At 38.4% G+C, this 22,388-nt stretch overlaps 1 protein-coding gene across 4 annotated transcripts; it reads left to right on the top strand.

Annotated features, from left to right (window-relative positions):
• Window positions 1–53: 53 nt before the first annotated feature.
• On the top strand, window positions 54–21,686 carry CRIPT (cysteine-rich PDZ-binding protein). Of its 4 annotated transcripts, none has more exons than XM_012727300.1 (6): window positions 54–203; window positions 3,283–3,348; window positions 4,028–4,082; window positions 5,355–5,458; window positions 5,747–5,838; window positions 21,629–21,686. In XM_012727300.1, the coding sequence occupies exons 1-5, from the start codon at window positions 188–190 to the stop codon at window positions 5,809–5,811; spliced, it is 306 nt and encodes a 101-aa protein (XP_012582754.1). In that variant the 5' UTR covers window positions 54–187; the 3' UTR covers window positions 5,812–5,838; window positions 21,629–21,686. The 4 variants fall into 4 exon arrangements, with proteins under 4 accessions (XP_012582754.1, XP_012582753.1, XP_012582755.1 ...); XM_012727299.1 differs by lacking the exon at window positions 21,629–21,686 and adding an exon at window positions 6,784–8,683; XM_012727301.1 differs by lacking the exons at window positions 5,747–5,838; window positions 21,629–21,686 and adding an exon at window positions 13,269–13,345.
• The last annotated feature ends 702 nt before the right edge of the window (window positions 21,687–22,388 follow it).

The raw sequence follows: 22,388 nt of genomic DNA, 5'->3' as shown, positions 1-22,388 counted from the left end.
GCAGCCCCGCCTTCCCCGTGGCATTTATTCCTCCCGCCGCTTTCCAGGTGTAGGGTAGGCGGGGCGGAGGGCGGGAGGCAGGAAGTGGATTGTCGTCACCCGGAAGAGGAGTCCTTCCCTGGCGGTAGTGTTGATGTTTTTTTTTAGCTGCTGCTGCTTCTGCGGCTAAGGGAAACGTCGGGGAAGGATGGTGTGCGAAAAGTGTGAGTTAAGGGGCCGGTTCTGCGGGATAAGGACACTAGGGAAGCCTAGTTAGAGTTCTCTGGGAACTTTGTTCTTTTTATTTCCTTCGGCGCAGGTTTTATCCCTTGCCCTCTTACCCTCCCCTTTGACCATCTCCACCCTCCCACAGTGATCACATAGTCTTTTTGTTTTGCTTTCTGCGTAATCTTAGTTTTTGCGCCTCTTTATTTACTTTGCCTTCACCCAACCCCGGATCTCATCCCATAGAGCTTCTTCCCTGACTTCCTCTCCTCACAGACCTTTAGGGTTGGAATGGATCATAAAAGTCACTTCCACAGTTCACAATACCTAGAGTTGCCACATACACCAAATAGAAACACCAGAAGCCCAGTTAGTTGTCAGTTTCAGGTAAACGAATATTTTCTAAATGTAAACATGTCCCGTGCATTATTTGAGATGTGGCTCTGTTTGCTGCCTCTTACTGCCGTAAATGGTTTATCCCAAATACTTTAGGGCATTTACTAAAAATTATTCATCGTTTATCTGAAACTTAAATTTAATTGAGCAGCTTGTATTTTATCCAAAGCCTTAAGTCAGTTTCCCCTCCAGTAACTTAGAGTATGCCTGAATAGCTACAGTATTATGACAGAAGGGTGGGAGAGACGGGCCACCTTGGAAGGGGTCTGTGCAGACAATAGCGACTTTTGGAAAAGCCTTTGCCTCCTATAGTTGCAACCATTCTAACAGAAACCCTTGAGATTTCTAGAAAATATCTTAGGATTTGTTTAACCTTATTTGGATTTGTTTATATGTTTAAAAATAGGAGTCATATCCCCAAGTCTTTTTTTTCTCAGTCTAGACAAGTTGCAATGCCTCGTATCCTTGATCACTGTCTAATAATTCATTTTGTTTTATCCTTGTACCAGAGAAAACTAAGTAATGATGCCAAGAATTACAGTGTGTAATAGAACTACCATAGGTGAGTCGGAGGCGAGCGCACTGTGCGCTCCCACTGGCCTAATATTTCTAGGTCCAGTTTTCTCATTTATAAAATGAGAATAATACACAATTTGTGAGAATTAAATGAGATACAGTAGATAAAGTCTGGTGTAAAAGTGCCTTGGTGTATCTCATAAATGGGTAATATGTCTCATAGCCCCCTAGTATGTGGTCCTCAACATTAAACTCTACTTCATTTTTGGGGGGGTAGAGTGAAACTAATACCTCCCTTTTTCTTGATACTGTGCTTCATACCATTGCTTCACCTTAAGTTTTAAGAAGAAACCTATTGAAACCTAATTCACAGCACAATTTTTTCCATTGAAACTCCAGAATTCAATTGTTTTACTACATTCAGGGTTGTGCAACCATCACCACAATATTTCATCACTCCAAGTGCACATTAAGCTATTTCACATTGGTAGCCTTTGACTCTACTCCATCCCATACTTTAGTAATTTATTTTATGTTATTCTTGGTTTTGTTTGTTTGAGTGAACGTGTCTTAAATATTATTGGATTATGTGCCTACTTGAGGTCTTTTCTTTTAGGTATTTAGTTCTTAACTTTGTAAATTTGTTCTTCTATCTAGTTTCTGTTCTGTATGTTTTTTACTTTAGGTGACAGGAACTCTCTGCCTGGTTTCACTTGTTTTCGAATGCTCTTTATATTGTTAGTGCTTTTATACCAGGAAGTTGATGATATTAGGAAAATTGTGACAGTTGGTTTCTCAAGGTATGTAAAAATTTTGAGAACCCAACATCTGTTGTAGGATTAAAATAAAATGCACATATTTGGGTCTCAGACGTGATGTGTATCAGTGAAGGTTATTTACTTTTTACTTCTCTGCTGTTCTGAATGCGTAATCCTTTTTTTATTGTATATTTGCTCTAATACCTTTCCACCTTCTGTATCATCTTATTTCTCAAATAAATGTATATCCTCATATCATTCATATGCTCCTGTGTATTCACTTACTTTATTTACCCTATAAATAAGCTCACATTTTTATATATATACATAAAGCTACAGTCTTAAGCAACTATCCTAGCTCTCTCTTTCCCTTCAACATAAATTTTTTGAGAGATGACTAGGCCTGTTGCCTCCAGATTTCAGTTATTTTCTGAACTAACTCATATGTCAGGAAGGGTTATTGGGGATGAATGACACAAACAGTTGACATCATTAAAAATTCACAGCTCTTATTTTCTGAGATATTTAATGCTATTCATCAACCTTCTTACCTTTGATCAGCTTCCTTGCTATCACTAACCCGTCAACTACATAACTTCCACTCTTATCATTTATCTCTTCCTATCTTGACAAATACCATCTTAACAGATATTTTAAAAAGCCACATTATCAAATGGAAACATTCTCAACTTCTCTTATAGTCTGCCTCCCCCCCCCCCAACCTCCAGATCTTTAATTTATCAAGGTAAATTCAACTTGTGTCTTTGTTGTGATCCTTTCCCACCCCTTCCATGTCTTTTGTCACTGTCTTCTCTGGAATCTTTAAATCAGTTCTCTTTCCATAGATCATGCCTGATTAAACCCTGACTTCATCTTTCTCTCTATATTTCACCTTGCTTTTTCATTCACACAGCTATAGACTCTTTTCAGAAAAAAAAGATATTGGATGTACTAAAGGTTTGTGTATAGTTTGTGCTTTACGTATTTTCTAAGGTACTCCTATAAAACCCAGGTTTAGGACTATGAGAGAAATCAGTATGCTACAAGGTCCTTAAAATCTAACTTTTTCTAATTTACCTGTTTCTATTTATTTGGTGCAGTATTTATTATACATTATGGATACTTAATAAGTATTTAAGGAATGAACAGATTTACCAGATTGATTTAAAGTATACATGTACATTTGAAGGTTAGTATAAGCCAAGATTTACTCCTGCAAATTTTACTGTCAGTTATACATGCCTAACAGTTAATCAGTTATTATCTTCAGTCTCAGTTCACTGGCGTTGGGTCCAACACTAACAGGTTTCTACTAGAATCTGGTTGGTGTTAGACCCCACTGTGACCTGTAAGCACAATGTAGTAGACAGTAAACACTAATTCCCCTTTCACTATCTCATTATAACAGGTGAGAAGAAACTTGGTACCGTTATCACTCCAGATACATGGAAAGACGGTGCAAGGAATACCACAGGTATCTTTCCTTTTAGAAAACAGAATTAGATACTTTCTGTGAATAATGTGTTAACCTTAATCTTATTTTTAAAATGAAATATTACAATAAGAAATATTACAAATAGAAAGTATTCTATTGAATATTTTAAAAATACTGGTTCTCTCAGTACTTTAATATTTCCTGTTTAATTACTTCAGTTACTCATTTGGTAGACAAGTTATAGAAAAATAAATGATTTGCAAGCATGGAGTATATCATAGCAATTGAATTGATTCAGCTTAATTACAGGCTATTTAATTCCCTTCTCCCTTTTTCATTTGATCTTTATATTCTTGAGGAAATCATTTAAATTATTTCACCCTTGTGCTTGTAAAATAGTCATGTAGTTTTCAAAGAAATGGAAAAGAAACACTGCCATTCTATTTGAGGCCTATAATATCCAAGTAGTAGCTTTTAGATTTTATAGTGGATGTAGTATGGATCATTCTGAGAAATAAAATGGTTGCCCCTTATACAGTTTTTTATTTTCCTAACAATAATTTTTTAAGCACTATCTTAACCTGGGTATTAAATATTTTGAATATTTTCATATAGGCCTTCCTATTGGTAAGAGGTCAAAAAACGAACTTTGAATTGTTTAATGTTATATGTGTATACATTAAATAAGTCACTGAAATACATATATATTTTAATATAGAAAGCGGTGGAAGAAAACTGAATGAAAATAAAGCTTTGACTTCCAAAAAAGCAAGGTAAGTATAGGAGCATTCACTGAGTAGAGTTATAGATTTCCACTCTTTTTTAAATATTCAGGCTACTGAGTGAATTTGGTGTGTTTTATTCTACTGTGATAAAATAGTCAGGTGGTTCCTAGCATGCAAACTAAGCTACTTTTTGTGACCTGCTGTTTTCATCCTATTTCTCCTCCCTGTATCACCTGATCTGAAGATATGCATGGCAATTTGTTCCTGTAATTAAACAAGAAAATATTTCTTCTAGTTCTTAATTATCCTATCAATCAGAGGCAGTGGAGAAAAGTAGAAAAATGATAAGCTCTGGAGTTGGATCTGAATTTGATTCTAAATTTGTTCCTGTCGAGCTATGTAACCTCAAGCAGGTTAAGCCAGTTTGTTGACTTTTCTGAAGTTTACTTTTTCATCTGAGAATAGGAATAAAAATATCTGCCACCTTAAAAACATTTGACATGATGCTTTACTCTATTCAGTCTTAAAAATTCCATATGCTCGTCCATGTCACATTTCCTTCTCTTCACAACAAAAGTTTCAAAAGACTTCCCTAGATAATTCCTCAGTGTCCTTCAGCTCTATTTACTTTTGCAGCCACTGCAGCTCTCATTTTTCCAGCCCTTTATTCTCCAGTGCTGGGTCCCCAACTCTCCTTACAGCTTACTAACTGTTCCTGCTCAACTAAGTTCACCTCTAGACTCAATCATAGGCTATTTTTTTCTGTTGATAAATTTGTAATCTTTCCTCTAATAACTCTAATCCAGTGGGTTTAAATTCAAATTGTATGTGAATGCCAGTGTGTATCTCCAGTCCTGCCTTCTCTGAGTTCAGTTGGCCATTTTGCTATTGAACTTGCCCAGCTTACTATCTAACAGTCACCCTTTTCCTTCAGTCTTTTAATCCTAGTTTCCTCATCTTTGCTCACTTTCCAGGACAGTTGTTCAAGCATAAAAGCTAGAATTCCTTACTGATGCCTCACTGATTCCCTTGCTTTCCAAATCCATCAGCAACATCTTCAGTACTCCTACCAAAATACATCTTGAATCCACCTGTTTCTCTACATCTCACTGTTTTTACCTGGTTCTAAAGCCTGTTATTTTCCCCTGGATGTTGTATTACTTTCTATCTTCTTGCTCCCTCCCTAGTTCCCTGCAGTTCAGTGTCACAGTGACCAGAGTCACCCTTTGCTCAAAACCCTTTGCTAGTGTCCTTTTTCATGTCAAATAAAACATAATTTGATTGTTTTATACCGTTTTATTTTCTTTAAAATATCTCTAGATTTGATCCATATGGAAAGAATAAGTTCTCCACTTGCAGAATTTGTAAAAGTTCTGTGCACCAACCAGGTTCTCATTACTGCCAGGGCTGTGCCTACAAAAAGGGTAAGTTTAATACCACTTTCCTGTTTCTATCAGTTGACTTCACTTAGTACTGATTTGGGTAACAGAAAAGGATTAAACTTTTGTAAGTTAAATGCTCTTTTTTCTGTAGGCAAAATAAAATTTAGAACTATTCTTAGTTAAAAGTCTATGTTTTCTGTTTCTTTTTTCTGATGCTGCTAAATTATGTTTTAATCTTCCAGCGGCACTAAATTAAACCAAATCATAGGTATTTGATTGGTAATATTAGTTGGTATTATGATTTAGTTGTTTACATTTCTTTTGTTTTAGGTATATGTGCCATGTGTGGAAAAAAGGTTTTGGATACCAAAAACTACAAGCAAACCTCTGTCTAGTTGTATGGATGAAGTTTCTGACTTTCTGTATGATTTACTTTCTGCTTTGAACTTTTCAAGAATAACAGATGTTAAAGTTATAAAATAACATACTTTAAGACAGTTAAGTTTAAACCAAGGAAGTTGATTGATATTTATTCTTTTTTGCTCTCATCAAGTTCTGAATCATATATAACCAGTAGAACTAGTCTTTTGCTTTAACTTGTTATTTTCCTTAGAAGCATTTTATAGGCTGAAAGACATGGCAAATTTAATGAAAAAATTTTTTCTCAGTTCTGTGTATGCTTTTTAATTAATATTACTCATGTAATTCTTATCCCCTACCTCTATTTAAAGATAGTACAGAAGTGAGGTTATTGATACTTTACTCAGAACCTGGCATCCAGATTTCAATTCTCCCTTATTCCCTTGTTGATTATGTTGTTCTTAGAATCACCTCTTCACTATTACTTGCAGTTTCCAGGGTATTTAAATATCTGAGGCTCTTTTTCTTTATGGTTCTTTAGTAATTAGCCCAAATTAAACACATGTTGTATTTGTATTTTATGATTTTTAAATTTGTTCTTGAAGCTGAAGTGCAAATACTTTTCTTACTGCTATTCACAATAAGAACACAAGGGACACCCCACATATCCACATATGTCCAAATGAATACACTGGACTTCAAAAAAAAACACTATACACATTACCTTAAATTCAAACTGTCGTGAAAATCAGAGAAACAGTGTTCATCTGTGATGCATTGTCCCTCTTTGAAGCAAAAACTGAGCTTTTTTATTTACCCCCTCCTGTCCCTTTCTCTATCCCAAAAGAAATAAATAGAACAAAAGCAAACATTTTGACTCATTTATAAAACATATATATATATATATATATATACACACACACACACACACACATATATATGTCTCTGCTAAGAGGGTTCAAACAAAAATTTTGCTTATGTTTTGTTTATGCTTATGCTGCTTTCAGAGACTCAGGACTTCTGCTTTTGAAATCTGCAGCCTACTAGGGAAGACCAAATATGTACCTATATTGTCAAGTACAGTATGTATAAATACGTATCACTATAAAATGTGTAGAATAGATACATGATATATTGTGTTTTATATTCATTTAAAAATTACTATGGAAAGTAGTGTTTTACCTATTTTATTTGTAACATTTTGTTAAGTGTTTTTCTAAGATATGTTGTTATTCAAGAAAGATCGCAGAGATAATGCAAAATATAAGAAATAGAAATAGTCCTGAGGTTAGGAAGTACCTTCTCAGGCTTTAATGAAATTGGGACTTTTTAATTAAAATCAGTAGCTCTTGTTAGAGCATGGCCCAGATTCATTAATAGTTGGTTGGTACAACTTTTGGTACTACATTTCTTAGGTATCAAACTCATATTTCATGTTCATACCTTGGATAGCCTCCTTCCAGAAATGATCCTGTGTCCAGACTCAAGTTCTGCTATAAAGTTTTTGTTAGTATTCAATCACAGAACAGAATATGCAGAATATCTTCAAAGTTTATTGGTTATTAAGGTTATTGTTGAAATACTAATATGCCTGCCATAAATTGAAGTTAATAGATAAGAAGGAAAGTCTTAAAACATGAATATAATTATTTAAAAAAAAAGGCATAAAAACAGAAACCGTAATTTTAGGATGACAAAATTAAGGCCAAATACAGATTTTGTCAAAGTAAACATAAAAGTGATGAAAGGACATATGTTTCAAAAATCAGACTATATTTATATATGAAACTAATATTAGTAGAATACATTGTGTATATTCATTTGTTAGGATATGTAGCTATCAAAATGATATAAGTATGAAATATATGTGCAAAAGTTTAAACATACAGAAAACATCTGAAAGCTACTAGAACTGTTTTTTTCCCTGGGGATTGGAACTGAAAATTGAAAAAAGAGACTTAACCCTTACAGCTTTAGTGCCAACAACCTAATATTTCTTAACTCCTGCTTCCCTACCCTGGGGAAATAGATGAATATCTTTTGTACCCTAGAAATACATGTGTCTGCAAATATATCTATAAATGTGTTTTGAGGATTTAAGTAGAAGTATACATTGTTGTATGCTGTCCTTTTTTAATGTTTCTCATTTGCTTTACCATTTTCTATCTCTTATAATATATTTTTTCCTTGATATACCTTTTATCCCTTCATTAAAATGTAGTCAGGAGATAAGCATAATAAGCATTATCAAATTCAAAAACTTATATTGATGTGGCTACTTTAATCTGTATTCCCTATTTCAGTTTCTTTTCCCCTCTTTTTATTATTTTTGAAGTAATACTGGATTATAACATTATATAGTGTTCATCATTATAAATCACCTCTCTGTATATATAATACATTATATTCACCACTCCTGCTCTAATTTCATCAGTTCCATTGATAATTTTTTCAGCTACAGGATCTAATGTATGACTCTTTAATTAGGAAAAGTCCTTTAATCTTTGTCATTTATAATAGTAGTATATCTGAACAATACAGGGATACAGGCATTCTACAGTTAAAATATAGAATACCCCTAACTCAGGGTTGTTCAAGTGTGTCCTTGTAGTTAAATTGGAGCTTAAATACTGTGAGTGATGTGTCCTTCCATTGTCACATCCAGACTCACGAAATGTCCCTTTGCCCACTTGTAGGAGTGGTAATTTTAACCACTTGGATTAAGATGTCATCCAGTTTTTCCGCTGTAAAGTGACCATTTTTTCTTTCGCTATTAGTGGATAATTTGTGAGGAGGAACTTTGAGTACATGTTGATCTTGTATTCCTCATCAAACCTGCCCCTCCTAGATTTAGCATCATTTGATGATTATTGTCTGAATAAATTTTCACTAAGCTATTTATAAATTGTGATATTCTAGTTCTGTTGTTCTTTCTGTAACTCACTTATTAGTTGTCATTTTGCTCTAAGAAGTTTCCCTTTATTAGTAACATAACATATGTGCTTTTTTTCTGATCATTTGAGTGTTGATGATGCCTTTTTACCCCAAATATGTCTAATATGTCTATTTCCCATTTTCTTACATAATCATAGTACAGTTATCTAAAATCAGAAAGTGAACACTGACACAATATACTGTCCAATTACTATCTAATTTTTTCTATATTTCACTAGTTGTTCTAGTAACGGCCTTTGAAAAGGGGAAAAAAGAAAGGACTAGGTCAGGGTAACACATAATAGTTATTATGACTTTAGTCTCTTTATCTAGTCTCTTTATCTTCAATCTGTCATTCAAAAATATCAAGGTAATGAAACACAAAGGTCAGTTATTTTATAAAATGTTCCTTAATTTCAATTTTTCTGCTGTTCATGATTAAATTGAGCGCAGTATTTTGAGCAGGACTCTCAGAAGTGATGCTGGGTCTTTGTGAGTTCTCCACTGCCTGGTGTTGTTAGTTGTCCCGTTAGAAGAAGGTTAATTTTGATTTCATTTTAGGTAGTTTCTGCTGAATTTCTCCACTGTATAGATTCTATTTGTTTCTTTTAAATTAGTAAGAATTATGTGGGGTGTACTTTTGAGACTGTAAGTATTCTGCTCAACAAATATTCACACACTGTACTAAATGAATTCTTGCACAAGTAAGGTATGGTGACAGAAATAAGAAAAACATTTAAACAGTCTGGTTTGAAAGCAACAATTAATTCTAGAAGGGAAAAGCTAGGAGTTAGATTTAAATGGCAGTAGGAGAATGGGAATGAAGGCACAGATTTCTGAAAGGCCCAATAAAATAAGATTTGACAGAATAAATGAGGGGAGAGTGAGAAGGTGAGTCACGTGGGTCTCATTTACATGTGGTAATGGTAAGATTTCCCACCAGATGGCAATGTTGTTCTTTCTTAGTTGTTCATTTTCTACCATGCTAAAGGATTTGTAGCTATAGCTTAAAGATTAAATAGATGGATTTACATTTCCAAAATTGTGAACAAGTTAGCCAGAGAAACTTAGCATGCAACAATAAAAATCCTAGAAAATATTTATGTACATAATATACATCTACATATACATTTGTGATATATGAATGTGATCAAACTAAAAGAAAGTAATGATCTCGGAGGCACAATACAGAAAAGGTGCTAACTCAAAGGGTAAAGTAGTATCAAATACAGTGCTTGTCAGAAAGAATATCTGCTAACCCCTCAGGATCTAAAACCTACTTTGTAAAGGCCATCACATGCATGACAGGGGAGCTTCTGGACTTGAGCAGTAAGGGGAGGTTAGAGCAGAGATCTGTGCCTAATGCATGAAACCCTGCAAAGCAGTAGTTTCGGTGGGTCTCATGTGCATAGAGAGAGACTGGATATTTCTGTACATTAGCCTTAGACCTGGATGTGACCAATGAAGATTTATCTCAAGGATGCAAGATTATCCAATATTAGAAAAATCTATTAAGTTGAAACTCACATTAACAAACTCATGAAAGAATGCTCTGTGACCACCTTAAAATATAAAATTCAAACCAGTTACCTGGAAAATTCTTAGTAAATTAGAATAGAAATCTTAAACCTAATAAGAAGTAACAACAGCAACAACAACAACAAAAACCACAACAAATAGATCTAGTATTAAATACATTGCCTTTAAAATCAATAACAACTTAAGGATGCAATTATCACTTCTATTCAGCATTCTACTGAAGTTCCTAGTCCATGCAGTAAAACAAGACAAAAGGGGGAAAAAGATACAGAGGTAAGAAGGAAGAAGCAATACCATCATAATTTGCAGTATTCAAGTATTTTGCAGATACCAAAACCAGCTAATTATTAAGATGAATAAATTTAGTTTATCAACTTTTTACAAAAGAGATAACTATACAAAAGCAAAATGCTTTTCTTCCAGCAAAACCAGAAAAAATTTAAAATAGGTCATATATAAGAACAACCAAACTAGAAAAATAACTAATATAAGTTATCTATACAGAAAGTCTAAAGGTTTTCTTGAATAAGATAGAACTCATCAAACTGATTTGTAAAATTTATATGGGAGAGCAAAGAACCACAGATACTTTTAAGGAACAAATTGGAGAAACTTGCTGTACCAAATATTAAAATTTATTATTAAATGGAAGTATTAAGACTTCATGGAACCTAATAAAAACAGGGAATAAATGAATATATAAAAAGGTAATACATGTTACAGGTCACATTGTAAATCACAGGGAAGCTCTTTAGTAAATTCAAACTGCATCCCTAAACACAAGACTTAGCTCTAGGTGTAAGATGTGGCGGGCAGTCTTTAAGCTTCAGAAAAGTTTCCAAAGGTAGATAAATTTGGTACGATTGTCTACAACAGTAAGAAGTAGAAGTCATGGATTGTTTTTTCACATTTGCCTCTTCCTACAGCCTGTTTCCTCAAAGTTGCTTTTTTTCTGCTTGTTTAAATCTTTTCCTTCCTTGTTTGAACTTCTCGACTGTCTGGCCATTTTTTGTTTTCTTCTCACTGAGTAGAGTGGAGAGATTTCAGTGTTTGGAAACTGTTGGTAGGCCTGTTACATGAATTGTATCTGCAACAGAATTTATCAATGGTGACACCAGTGATATATTGAACTCTTCATTGTGTGAGGGACTTTATTATGCACTGTAAGACTATTTATCAGCATCCCTGGCCTCTGCCCCCTAGATACCAATAGCACTGATCTCTCCCCAAGTTTGTGACAACCAAAAATGACCCCAGACATTGCCATATGCCCTCAGTTGGGAATCATTGATGTAGTATGATATCTTTGAGTTGTTTGTGGGGGGACCCTTGAAATTAGTATCTTTAAATCTTTCCTCATAAAATGGTCAAGAAACCATCTGCTTGCCAGTTGCTGGAGCCTAAACCTCTAGCAGTTTGCTAGAATGTGGGAGGGGTGATCAATCAGTGGTGTGGCGTGAAGGGAGGAGAGAAGTCTAGGAATCCATTTGGTCCTCAAACAGCTTTCATTTAGCCAGTTCTGGAATGTATATTGAATTTGTTTTCATCTTAACATCAGTTTACAGTTTGGTGTTTCACATCAGCTAAGTTCATTTCCATTTATGTCTACTTTCTCACCTCCAAAGTTTGGTACCTTTGATCTCCTCTTTCACTTTCTTTGTCTTTAGACTTAATGCCTCCCTCCCCACCCCATACTGTTAATGTAGTTTTGTGTGGGGAAGTTAAGAAGGATAAAAATTTGAATGTGTTTCATTTTGCTGTCTTCATTGGGAAGCTTCAGTTCCATGTACATTTGATGTTTCATGCTTCTATTGACTCTTACATTGTAATGTGTGTTTTTAAGGTGGAAGGGGACAGATACAGTCTTCATTTCATTTCCAACCCTTTCTTGTAATTTCGAGTGTAGATAATATTATAATTAGATTTTGACACAAGGAGGAGATAGTCTTAATTAGTAGGAAAAGTGATGGAACAGAAATAAGCAAAGACATGGAAGTAAGAATAGTGAGACGTTGACAAGTTTGCTGGCCATTGTGTCAGTAGACCCTTAGCACATTGCTCCACAGTGATTGGTCTGCTGTGGGTCTCCAAAGAACTCATGATTTTTCCAAAAGAACTCATGGCTTTTCTACGTGTATGCAGTCGTTCAAGATCGGGGTTAGTAAACTGGCCCATAGACCAGTCACCTACATGTTATTGAAACACCAGCCATAGTGCTTCATTAACAGACAATCTAAGGTTGCTTTTGTATACAGTGGCAGAGTAGAAAAAGATTGCTGACTTCTGCTCTAGATAGCCCTAGAAATGATCAGGATTTCTGGAAAAACCTTGAATTGATGTAAAAGATTAGTTACAGCACAGTAGTGATGCAATGGTTTTCCTGAGTGTTTTCATTGTTTAAGTCCTTAATCTCTTTATGGATTAAAGTCCAGGTGTCACTGAGACATCTCTTAAGATTGTCTTACTGGCATAAGCTAAAGCAGATACCATTCTACATTCATGTATTGAACTATTAGGTGATATAATACAGATGTCTAGAACTAAGTCTATTCTGTTTATTTACTCAAGAGTTATATTTCTTGCTTCAGGGTTATATTTTCTTGCTACATTCATTTAGCAATAACAGTATGTCATTCTAGTGTGATCTGGAATGTTGGGACCTTTCTCCAAATGCATCCCTTTGATTTGTTTCCGTGACTAGAGTTGGCCCTTAGGTGACACAGTTGCTGTTGCCTCAAACAGGATATTAATTTTTACTCTTACAACTGCAAAAACTTGTGGGCCAAAGAACCACCTACCTTCTTACACTCCCTTTCTTTTATAAAATGAATGCTGACCTGGTATCTCTGTGGGTCATTTGCAGCAAGCCTGTTTTTTCAAGAAACCCAGCCCATACTCAGTTGGGCATACTTAGCCACACAGCCCATTTGGCACAAAGGAGCTGTAGCCCATGGGGTCAGTACAGATACATCACTGCCGAAGCTCTGATTCATCACTCTTGTGCCCTCTATGCCCCTAGGTTTTCCCAACAAACTCTTCTTTGCCTGAAAAACAGGATCTCTTACATCAGCTGCCACCCTTGTTCCAAGAAGCAAGAGGGAGACAGTGAAGTGTGCCTTGTGAGTCACCCTGCACCCCTGTGAGTCACGCTGCACCTCTGTGTTCCTCCCTGAGGCTCCTGATTCAAACAGTACAAATTGAGAACGAGAAATATAAACTTCTCACCTAGGCATGCAGCAGCTAGCACTTTTGCATGAGAACAGTACATGTTTGTAATTGCCAAATTTGAAATGTACAGTCATTGTTGCAACTAAAATTCAGGGCTATTTCACGGTCAGATCTCTTGCTCCCAGCACTCTCACACTTCAGTGTCCGTGGGCTGTTCTGTCAGAGCTCACCCGGCCTCCAGAGCCCTGGTGCTCTTTCTCTCAAGTTCCACCTGTTCCTTCTTGTCCTACCTACGAAGCCGCCTGACGCCTCAAGATTGGGCTGTTTAGCCTCCTGCATTGTCCCACTGCAGCCTGCGTTTTCCACTGTCATACCATGGGTTCCTCCCTCCCCGAACTAGACGATAAAGTCTTTTAATCTAGAAGTCAGGTCATGTTTGTTCAGTCAGACTCTTCAGTAAGTTCACCATGGCCACTAGGGGATACCCCAACATAGGAATTCAGTTGTTTGGGATGAAAGAATGAGTGACAGGACTTAAGATCTGCCTGGGGCAGAAATATCAAAAATTAGTGGCAACTATCTTTCCACAGCCCCACTGACAGGAACGTTCAAGAAAGACCCTGAGTGAAAGAAGACCACTCCAGTTGGCCCATGGCAATGTGCAACTTTCTTTACATCTCATTCTTCCTCTCCCAGAGTCCCCCGTCCTTCCTAGGTAGGCCTCCATATACTATGGATGGAGCTTTCATCCTTCACCCCATACTTAGGGGAAAAAAACACTTTATTTTGGTATTGTGTCACTTAGATGCCATACTGCAGAAAATGTGAAAAGATTATAGAAAATTTGCACCAGTGCTAGCAGTCTTAATTATTCTATGTAAGTTTATTTTTGTTCAGTGTCCAGTTTTCTCATGGAGGCTCTGGACTTGTGAAATTTATAGTAATATATATATAGTAAGCAGAATATTAGCTAAATGCTTTCTCCCATTTCCCCCTCCTGTTCCTTCCCCTCCTCCAAGCTGCTAGACTATTTGTCTTTCTTATCTCAGAGAAAGATATGATAGCAAGAGGCAGAGAAAGAAGAATGTCTTCTGGATTTTGGCTTCAGAAACTGCCCTTGGGAGCAAAAAGAGAGGAGAGGAGGGAATAGAAGGGAGAGGATGAAGAGGGACTTGTAGGAGGAGAGAGGGATGAGGAGGAGGAGGAGGAGGACTAGAATAGACGAAACATTTGGAAGAAGAGAAAATGAAAGTAGGAAAGAGTTCCCTAAGGAGGTGGAGGTGGTAGTAGCAAATAAAGTTGATTGTTGGGAAAATGAGCAGAGATGTGGGCCCCAGGCCCTGCTCCCCAGGCTCACTTTGGGAAGTAGCACCATCCCAGTTGCTTTTGTAGGGTCAGGGAATCAAGAGGACATATTCCTTGTACTGCTCCCCAAGACATCAGAGAAGATACAGGGACATGGTTGGTCTCCACTGAAGGGGCCTTAACAAGACTTGTTTTTCTTGCCCTCGTGAGACATGGACACATGTCTCCTTGTGCCCAAGAGGACACCACAGAAATGGAGGACCTTAGGGGTTATACAGACAGGCTGAGCATGGCTTATCTTATGCTAGTGTCGAAAGATGGACCATGAACACTGGATTCCTCACTCCCTCCACAGCTTCCTCCCTCCCATATACCTTGGCATCGCATAGACCCAGAGACTAGACACAGTCCCAGGAAAGAGGAGGTAAAATCAACAAATTCACTGAGATCGAGTGTCTGACAATGCAAAGAAGTGGAGCTAGGAATAAAAGGTTGTATTTCTTACATAAATTAGAGGAAAAAATGTGTTCAGTGCGCAATAGCTTACATATCACAAAGATATTTCTCACAGAGGAGTACTTAAATGTGTTCCTAATAGGTTTTAAGGTGTTAGAAACCACTTGGCAAATAACCCAACATATGCCATAAAATTTGGAGCTAATGGTAAGGTCCATATTTTCTGACCCACGTATCAAGTCAAATAAGTATGAAGGCTGTGTTTCAGCATCAAAACAATACTTTTCCTTAAACTCAAGCATAATATTAACTCTACTTTTAGTATCAGTTAACTAGTAAAATCCATGAAAAAAGAGAAGTTAAGATCAGTAACACTAATTTATTCATTGGTGCAGATTAAGAAGCACTCCATGTGAATGAGCACAGTTTTCATTTGGCTTATAGGCAGAGCAGGCACGTGGACTTGCAGGTCCCTTGAAGTAATGCCACAGCTCCTAGCGGTCTGAGGCCCACAAGTTGGAAACTGCTGGGTCAGTTCATTTGAAATTGGTCTTATTTGGAAAAATCCAATATATAAGCTGGTAATATCTCATAAAAGTATCCCCTCTAGTGTTCCAGCTTGTGGTCTCCAGCAGAAGTAATAGCTTGCTGCAAAGCACATCACTCTTTTTTGTATGTGAAATCTTCCTGCAGCTGAATCACAGCTTGCTTTTCACTTCTCATAACACCTTGCAACATCACAAAATATTTGTTGGAATTTGTGAAGGGTGGCTGCAGAATTAGTAAACTGAAAGGAGCCTGCCTTCACTCCCACCCTGTCAGCGCCTTCTGTTCTAGCAGACCGAAAGGCAGCTTGAGAACTCTGACTGCTTCGCCGGTTTAGGACAGCCTGACATCTTCGCCTGGGGCAAGAGTGGGGTACAGGAAGCCCTTGGCAGTGCTGCAGGTGCCAGTATATATAATCACTTTGTCACTAATTTATGGAGGTGAATTGCTGTAGTCACCAGCTTTCTCAATTTTTGTGTCCATAAATAAGATAGTGTGAGCCATTTTTATTTGGGACTATATAATCTGGGCTTACTGAACAATTATCCAGCCTAATGCCTAGTTAACTGTGCCCAGGTAATGCTGGGGTCCATGGCGATTATCTAGTTTCATCTCCCAGGTTCAGAGACGGGGAAATAGACTCTGAGAAGGGATACCTAGTGTTTTAGACTGGAGCACATCGTTTGCTCACTTCATTTTCTAGTGTTCCGTTCTGTATACCATGTCGCTTATCTAAAAGGATTTGCCCAATTGTCATGAATGGAAAAGAAAAATGGAATCACAATTAGACATAGAGTCACTGTCATTGCTCATGAGATGTTAGAACAAGTTTTCTCAGTATGTTGGTATCTAAGTATGTAACTTTCTCCCTCAGAATTACTGCAAATTCCACATTCTGACCACTTTCATTCTGCCAGAATGATGGACAGAACAGTGTGGGAAAAGAGGGAGTGACCAAGGAGATCAGGTGCCCGCCTATGGCTCCATCGTCTACATACATAGATTAGCAGTTTGCAGAGAATTAGAATGTACTGAGTTTATGTCAAGCATAACCCTTTCACAGTTCTAAAATACCTTTAGGATTTTTCAAAGCCAAGTTTCTTAAATGACAAATCGCTGCATAAATAAATGCAGAGGTGCTTGGAATAAAATGTTCCATTAATAAGGCCTCAGAAAAGTTAGCTATTAGAAGTTTCCATAGGTTTTTGTAAAGAGGGATAGAAACTTAAGAATAGTTAGTAGTAGTCTTTTAAAAGCAAGTCAAAATCCAAAGTTTAGACAGTGAGTTAAAGTGTTTCCTTTTTTTTTCCATTTGAGTGTTATTTATCTTACTGGGAGACAATATTTAGTCCCAACAAGTCTTTAATGTGTGTAAATCACCTGGGGAGTATGTTAAAAAGGCAGATTCTGGGTCAGAAGGTCAGAAATGAGACCTGAGATTCAGCATGTCTAACCAGCCTTTCACTGCCCCTGCTCCATTGTCCACACCTTTAGTAGAAAGCAACGAGCTTATGTACCTTCTCCATAAATGTATTTTCTGTGAAGGTCAGTCTTGGCTTTCAGATCTGTGACCATCCTAGTCAAAGAGATCCTTCTGCCTCTGAGTTCCTAGTGCTTTTATGATATACCTTTAGGTCTTGCTGTGTTTTATGTCCCATCTGTGTGTGTTATATCCCAGCACTAACCTCATCTGGATTTTCTCAGCCCTGTGTTGTCACAACTGCTGAACAAAGAATATTCATGATTGGTTGATAAATTGAAGATTATTGCCTCCTTTCTCAGAATGCCACATATAACTCATAAGTGAGCTCAAAACTTAATGTTTCATCTAAGTCTATTGTGCTTCTCATTTTCCTGACCCCTGCAAGGTGATTTTTTTAGAAATTCTGTGTGTGGAGAATTCTAAATGATTATATGGTAAAACAACACCCAGCTGTGAGGAAAAGAAAATAAGAGGGACCTGTCACATTAAGAAGCATGTTTATTGGTTACCTTAGACCACTAAAGTGGAAGTTTTTGGGGTTTTTTTGTTTTTTTTTGTTTTTTTTTTTTTAGATTTGATTTATGTATGCATACAGAGCTGGAATACAGACTAAAAGTTCTGGGGAGGTGAAAGGATTCACCAGAGACAGAGTGGGGAGCAGAACAGGCAGATGGCAGAAGTACACTGCTGAGGGGAGCAGCAGGCGAGGCAGGAGAGGTCTGCCACACAATGTGGATCACCTCCAGGGCGGGAGATCGAACTCAAAGTGGGTTACATCTCTGACCGGGAATCATACTCTCCTGAAATGGCTGCTGCTGCTAAGCTTCACAGTGATGCACTTTAACCCATTGCGGCCCCAGGGAGACCCCCTAAAGTGGAAGTTTTAGACCACTAAGTGTTCACTGAGAGAACATAGGCTTGGAGACCAAAGACCCAGGCAGAACCAGATCCCATGTTCTGGTATACACAATGTATATCTTTAGAAAAGTTACTTAAAATCACTGGAAATGCATTCATTTATAAGATGGAGTCCTTTCATTGTAAATTGACTACCATAGCGTTCAATAAAAGATGTGACCTCAACGGATTTCGCTTTCCAACTCTATCTGGAAACAGTTTGCCGCCCATCAAGCTGGTTTGAGAGCCAGTTGGGTAATTTACATATGGGGCATTAGCTCCATCTAGCGGCTTGCCGCTGCTAAGCCTCCTTATAGAATGATGTCTTTCCTAGAGCCTTCAAATGTCCTTTGATTGAGTGATTTCATTCAGCAAGCTTTTATTGAATGCCTTTCAGTGCCAGAGACTGATCTAGTGGCTGACGCTAATTCACTGAGTAAGGTAGGCATGGTCTCTGCCTTTAGAGAATTTGTAGTGAAGTTGGGAAGACAGAAAGTCATTTGTGAAAAAGCAGTATAAAGAATGAAGAAGGAGTTGGGGATATGTGACTTTGTCATAAGGCTTATCTTGAGAAGTGACATTGAAAAGAAGTTGAGCATAGGACCATACAGGCACCAGCAGCATCTCTTCGGACTCCTCAGTTCCCATTTAGGATAAGAATCCTGCCAGTTTATTAAGTGCTGCAGCCTTGGCATCAATCACATCCCGCTCTCTGCAAGTCACTTTGTATACATCATCAGCAATCTTCCCATAGTACACATTCAAAGACGATGTTCAGAGAGGCTCTATAACTTCCACAAAGACAAGATACACAGCAGGCTTTCTGCTTCCAAGGTCTATGTTCTTTCTTTTACACAAGCTGTCCCCCTAGACCTCTTTATCCTCATTATGCAGCTTGCATTTGGCTGAAAGGAAACCATTAAGAGAAGCGTGGGGGGTTGGGGGGAGGATGAAAACACAAAGAAAAATAATAGCTTGGTGGGTCATGTGTGAAGGGCAAGGAGAAAGCTGCCAACTTGAGTAGTTGTACCACACAGTGTGATTTTAGAAAAGTAAACCCGAGAGGTCTCAGTTAGGATAGAACGTCTCTCTAATAATGTTCCTTTTGCTCTTGTGATTTAAAATGCGATGCAGCTGTTGCTAAATTAAAATGATTTGGGGGATCATTTGGAGAAGAGGTTATTCTCTGGAAACCTATAGACTGATGCAAGATTACCAAGTGCTAAGAACAAAACATCATAGGGTCAGAAAATGGCTGCATCGTGTGCAATGGGTAGGCAAGCCTGAAAAGGTTTCCAGAACACAGAGTATTCAGCTTTAAAACTGGGACTTTCCTAGGCAAACCACAATAGTTGAGGCCAGACAAGGAGGATCTGACATACCCATGGGAGGTAACCCGTTACTGAACCCTGAGATCCAGAAGAGAACTTGGCCATAACAAAGGCCAAAAACATGGGATAGAGGGTGGAGCAGACCCCTCAGCAAAGTCATCCCTGGATTGTCAGCTCAGGGTCCTGATCTCAGACCAGAGGGCAGAGTTGGTTGACTTCGAGTCTGAGGGGGGGATCAGGGAGAGGACTGTGTGACATCAGGGCCAGGCTGTGCCTTAGTTTCCCTATCTTACATGAATAACTGCCCCTGCCTCCCAAGACTGTATGTGGTTACCTAAGTTAATAGGTACTAAGTGCTCAGAGCTAGGTCTGCCCATGAGCAGACACAAAGCATCAGCATGAATGCTCAGGAAGAAAACCTGGGCAGCCCTGGCTTGGTGGCTACTTTTGCAGTCACTACCATGTTGCCTTCCCTCTCAGTCTCTCCTCTAGCACATTTTTTTAAGTGGGAGGAGAGTTTTCTGGCCTTTCCCCTGGAGGCTTTTGCAGTTTATCCCCACGTCAGTCCTAGTTCCTAGTGTTCTTCCCACTGTACCTTTCACCGTGCCGCTGACGCATCTGGGCTGGCTGGAATATTTTTTATCACCATGTCCTTGCCATATGGAGTTAAAGTGAACCCTTCTAGGAAAGAGCAGCGAACTTATTTTTGTTTCTTGTGATTTTATAAAGCAAAAAGAAAATGAAGCTAAAAAGGGATTTAGCATTGAGTCCTTAGAGGGCTTCAGCTTGATGCCTCACACATTAACTTATTTACCCTTGCAATGATCTTGGGAGGTGTCACTTAGCTCTTTTTACAGAGGAAGAAATGGAGGGTAAGTAAGTTGCACAAAGGACCATCACTAGTAAACAGTGATTTATTTAGCATAAAAATTAAGGAAAAGATTCAGTGTATTATTTAGCATAAAAATTAAGGAAAAGATTCAGTGTATTACCAAAAAAAGGCTTCATGAGCTGTATAGCCTGCAGCAAATCAGTAAAGCTTTTTGATCTAATGTATGAACATCTATAAAATTAGGAGTCTATTCTGGAGGGACTGCCTGCATGAGATCTTGGATTACCCTTCTCCAAGAGGGACTTCCTCCCACCCAGCTCAAATCTCTCAAGAACTGAAATAATATGCACAGGAAATTCACTATTTAGTCAGGAGAAGAGCAGGAATTTCCCTCCTTGGCCTGCGGGCTGCAGTTGTCCATCCGTGTTCTACCTGTCCTGTGTCAGGGTCCGGGAGTGGGCACCTCCCAAGATCATTACAAGGGTAAATGAGTTAATGTGTGTGCGGCATCGAGCTCAAGCCCCCCAATGCTGAAGCGTTTCTACATCACCTGTGCTTCCACCCCACAGCACACCCTCACCATCTGCCCCAGCTACTGTGAAGCCAGTATAGCACAAACCTGCCCTCTCTCCCCACGCAGCCTGGCTGCTCCCCCAGTCAAGACAAACAGGCCCCCATGCCTGGGTTCCCCTGCAGCCTGGGAGAGCACCGTCCACATGCAAGAAGTAAGATAAATGTATGGGAAGCAAATTCTGCAGCAGGGGGTGCACCCTGGTATTCTAGGAGACATGAATGGGAAGGCATTTCCTGACTCCCTGTGCAGTCTGTACTTACCTGGCTTAAGGGGGTGGGAGGAACACACACACACGTGTATACACGTGCATAAATGCATGATAATGAGCAGAACGTCTCCTTGGATTTGCTAAGTCTCTCACACGAAGCACCCAAGGTAACAAATGAACTCCACTTCCATTGGAACTTGTCAACATCCAGAGCCAAGACTTTTAAATAGCTATAGATTCTGACCTCGGAGCACAGATTGGACAAAGGAGAACTTGAAGATGCCAGGGAAGCCGAGTTTAGGAGAGAAGCCAAAGCCTGCCCACCTCTCATCATCCATGTCCAGTCCCTCTCTCCCAACACACACACATACACCCCAAAAATGCATCAAGTCCCAGTATAATCTATTGAATGTAAGACAGATACTTTGAAGTGGTGTGTATGTGTGTGTGCGTGCGCGTGTGTGGGTCTGTGCACAGTACTTGACCAGAGGATGACTATCAGAGGCAGTGTTTTAATTTAAGTTAAGTTTTCTTTGGCCCTGGCTGCATCTCACAGCTTATCCTTTGTTCCCATCCCAGCCCTTTCCAGGCACCCATCCAAGCAGCTCTGCAGCTCAACTAAATTTATAGGACACTCCTCCGCACAGCATGGTGCTTAAGAATACAAAGGCATTCTGGAACCAGGTCTGTTACAAGCTTTGTGACCTTGGGCTTCTCTAGTGACTATGTTCTAGCTCCACCTTAAGAAAGGGGAGCAATGCAAGAAAGATGACAAGCAATTTGTGCTCAAATTCAAAAGCTTTTCATCAAGCAAACCCTTTATGTGTATGTTTTAAGATAAAGTAAGATGTTTACTGTTGTGCGTCACTTTGTCATCATGATTATTAGCTTTAGCCACCTTTTTCCATTACCTGATCATAGTTCTAATTGCAATTGATGAGAACTTCTGGAATAATACGTTAATTCCATTTTTATTAACATCTATTCTTTGTAAAAGACATTGCACTTGGCCCTCCCTCGTGGCGCAGCGTGTTAAAGCACAGCACAAAGAAACTTGAACCACTTCCACATGAGTTCGATTCCCGCCTGCCCCGGAGGTGACCACATGGTGTGGCAGACCTCTCCTGACCCGCCCGCTGCTCCCCTCAGCAATGCACTTCGTTGATCTGCCTGTTGTGCTCCCCACTCTCTCTCTGTTGAATCCTCTCACCCTCTGCATCTCTAACCTGTACCCCACTTCTGTACACATAAATAAATAAATCTTTAACAAAAAAAAAAAAAAAAAAAGACATTGCACTGGAGCCAAAGAGAATGTTCTGGAGGGTTGGGGGCTGGGACA

Source organism: Condylura cristata, unplaced genomic scaffold (genome assembly GCF_000260355.1).
Source record: "Condylura cristata isolate star-nosed mole 26May11 unplaced genomic scaffold, ConCri1.0 scaffold00020, whole genome shotgun sequence".
Taxonomy (NCBI): domain Eukaryota; kingdom Metazoa; phylum Chordata; class Mammalia; order Eulipotyphla; family Talpidae; genus Condylura; species Condylura cristata.
The sequence above is the reverse complement of the archived record's forward strand: the minus strand, read 5'-3'. Positions and strand labels throughout refer to the sequence as shown.

Excerpts from the sequence above, each read along its gene's own strand:
- CRIPT (XM_012727300.1), top strand. Across the intron at positions 3,349-4,027 it reads CGGTGCAAGGAATACCACAG|AAAGCGGTGGAAGAAAACTG; the intron begins GTATCTTTCCTT and ends ATTTTAATATAG. Across the intron at positions 4,083-5,354 it reads TTGACTTCCAAAAAAGCAAG|ATTTGATCCATATGGAAAGA; the intron begins GTAAGTATAGGA and ends AAATATCTCTAG.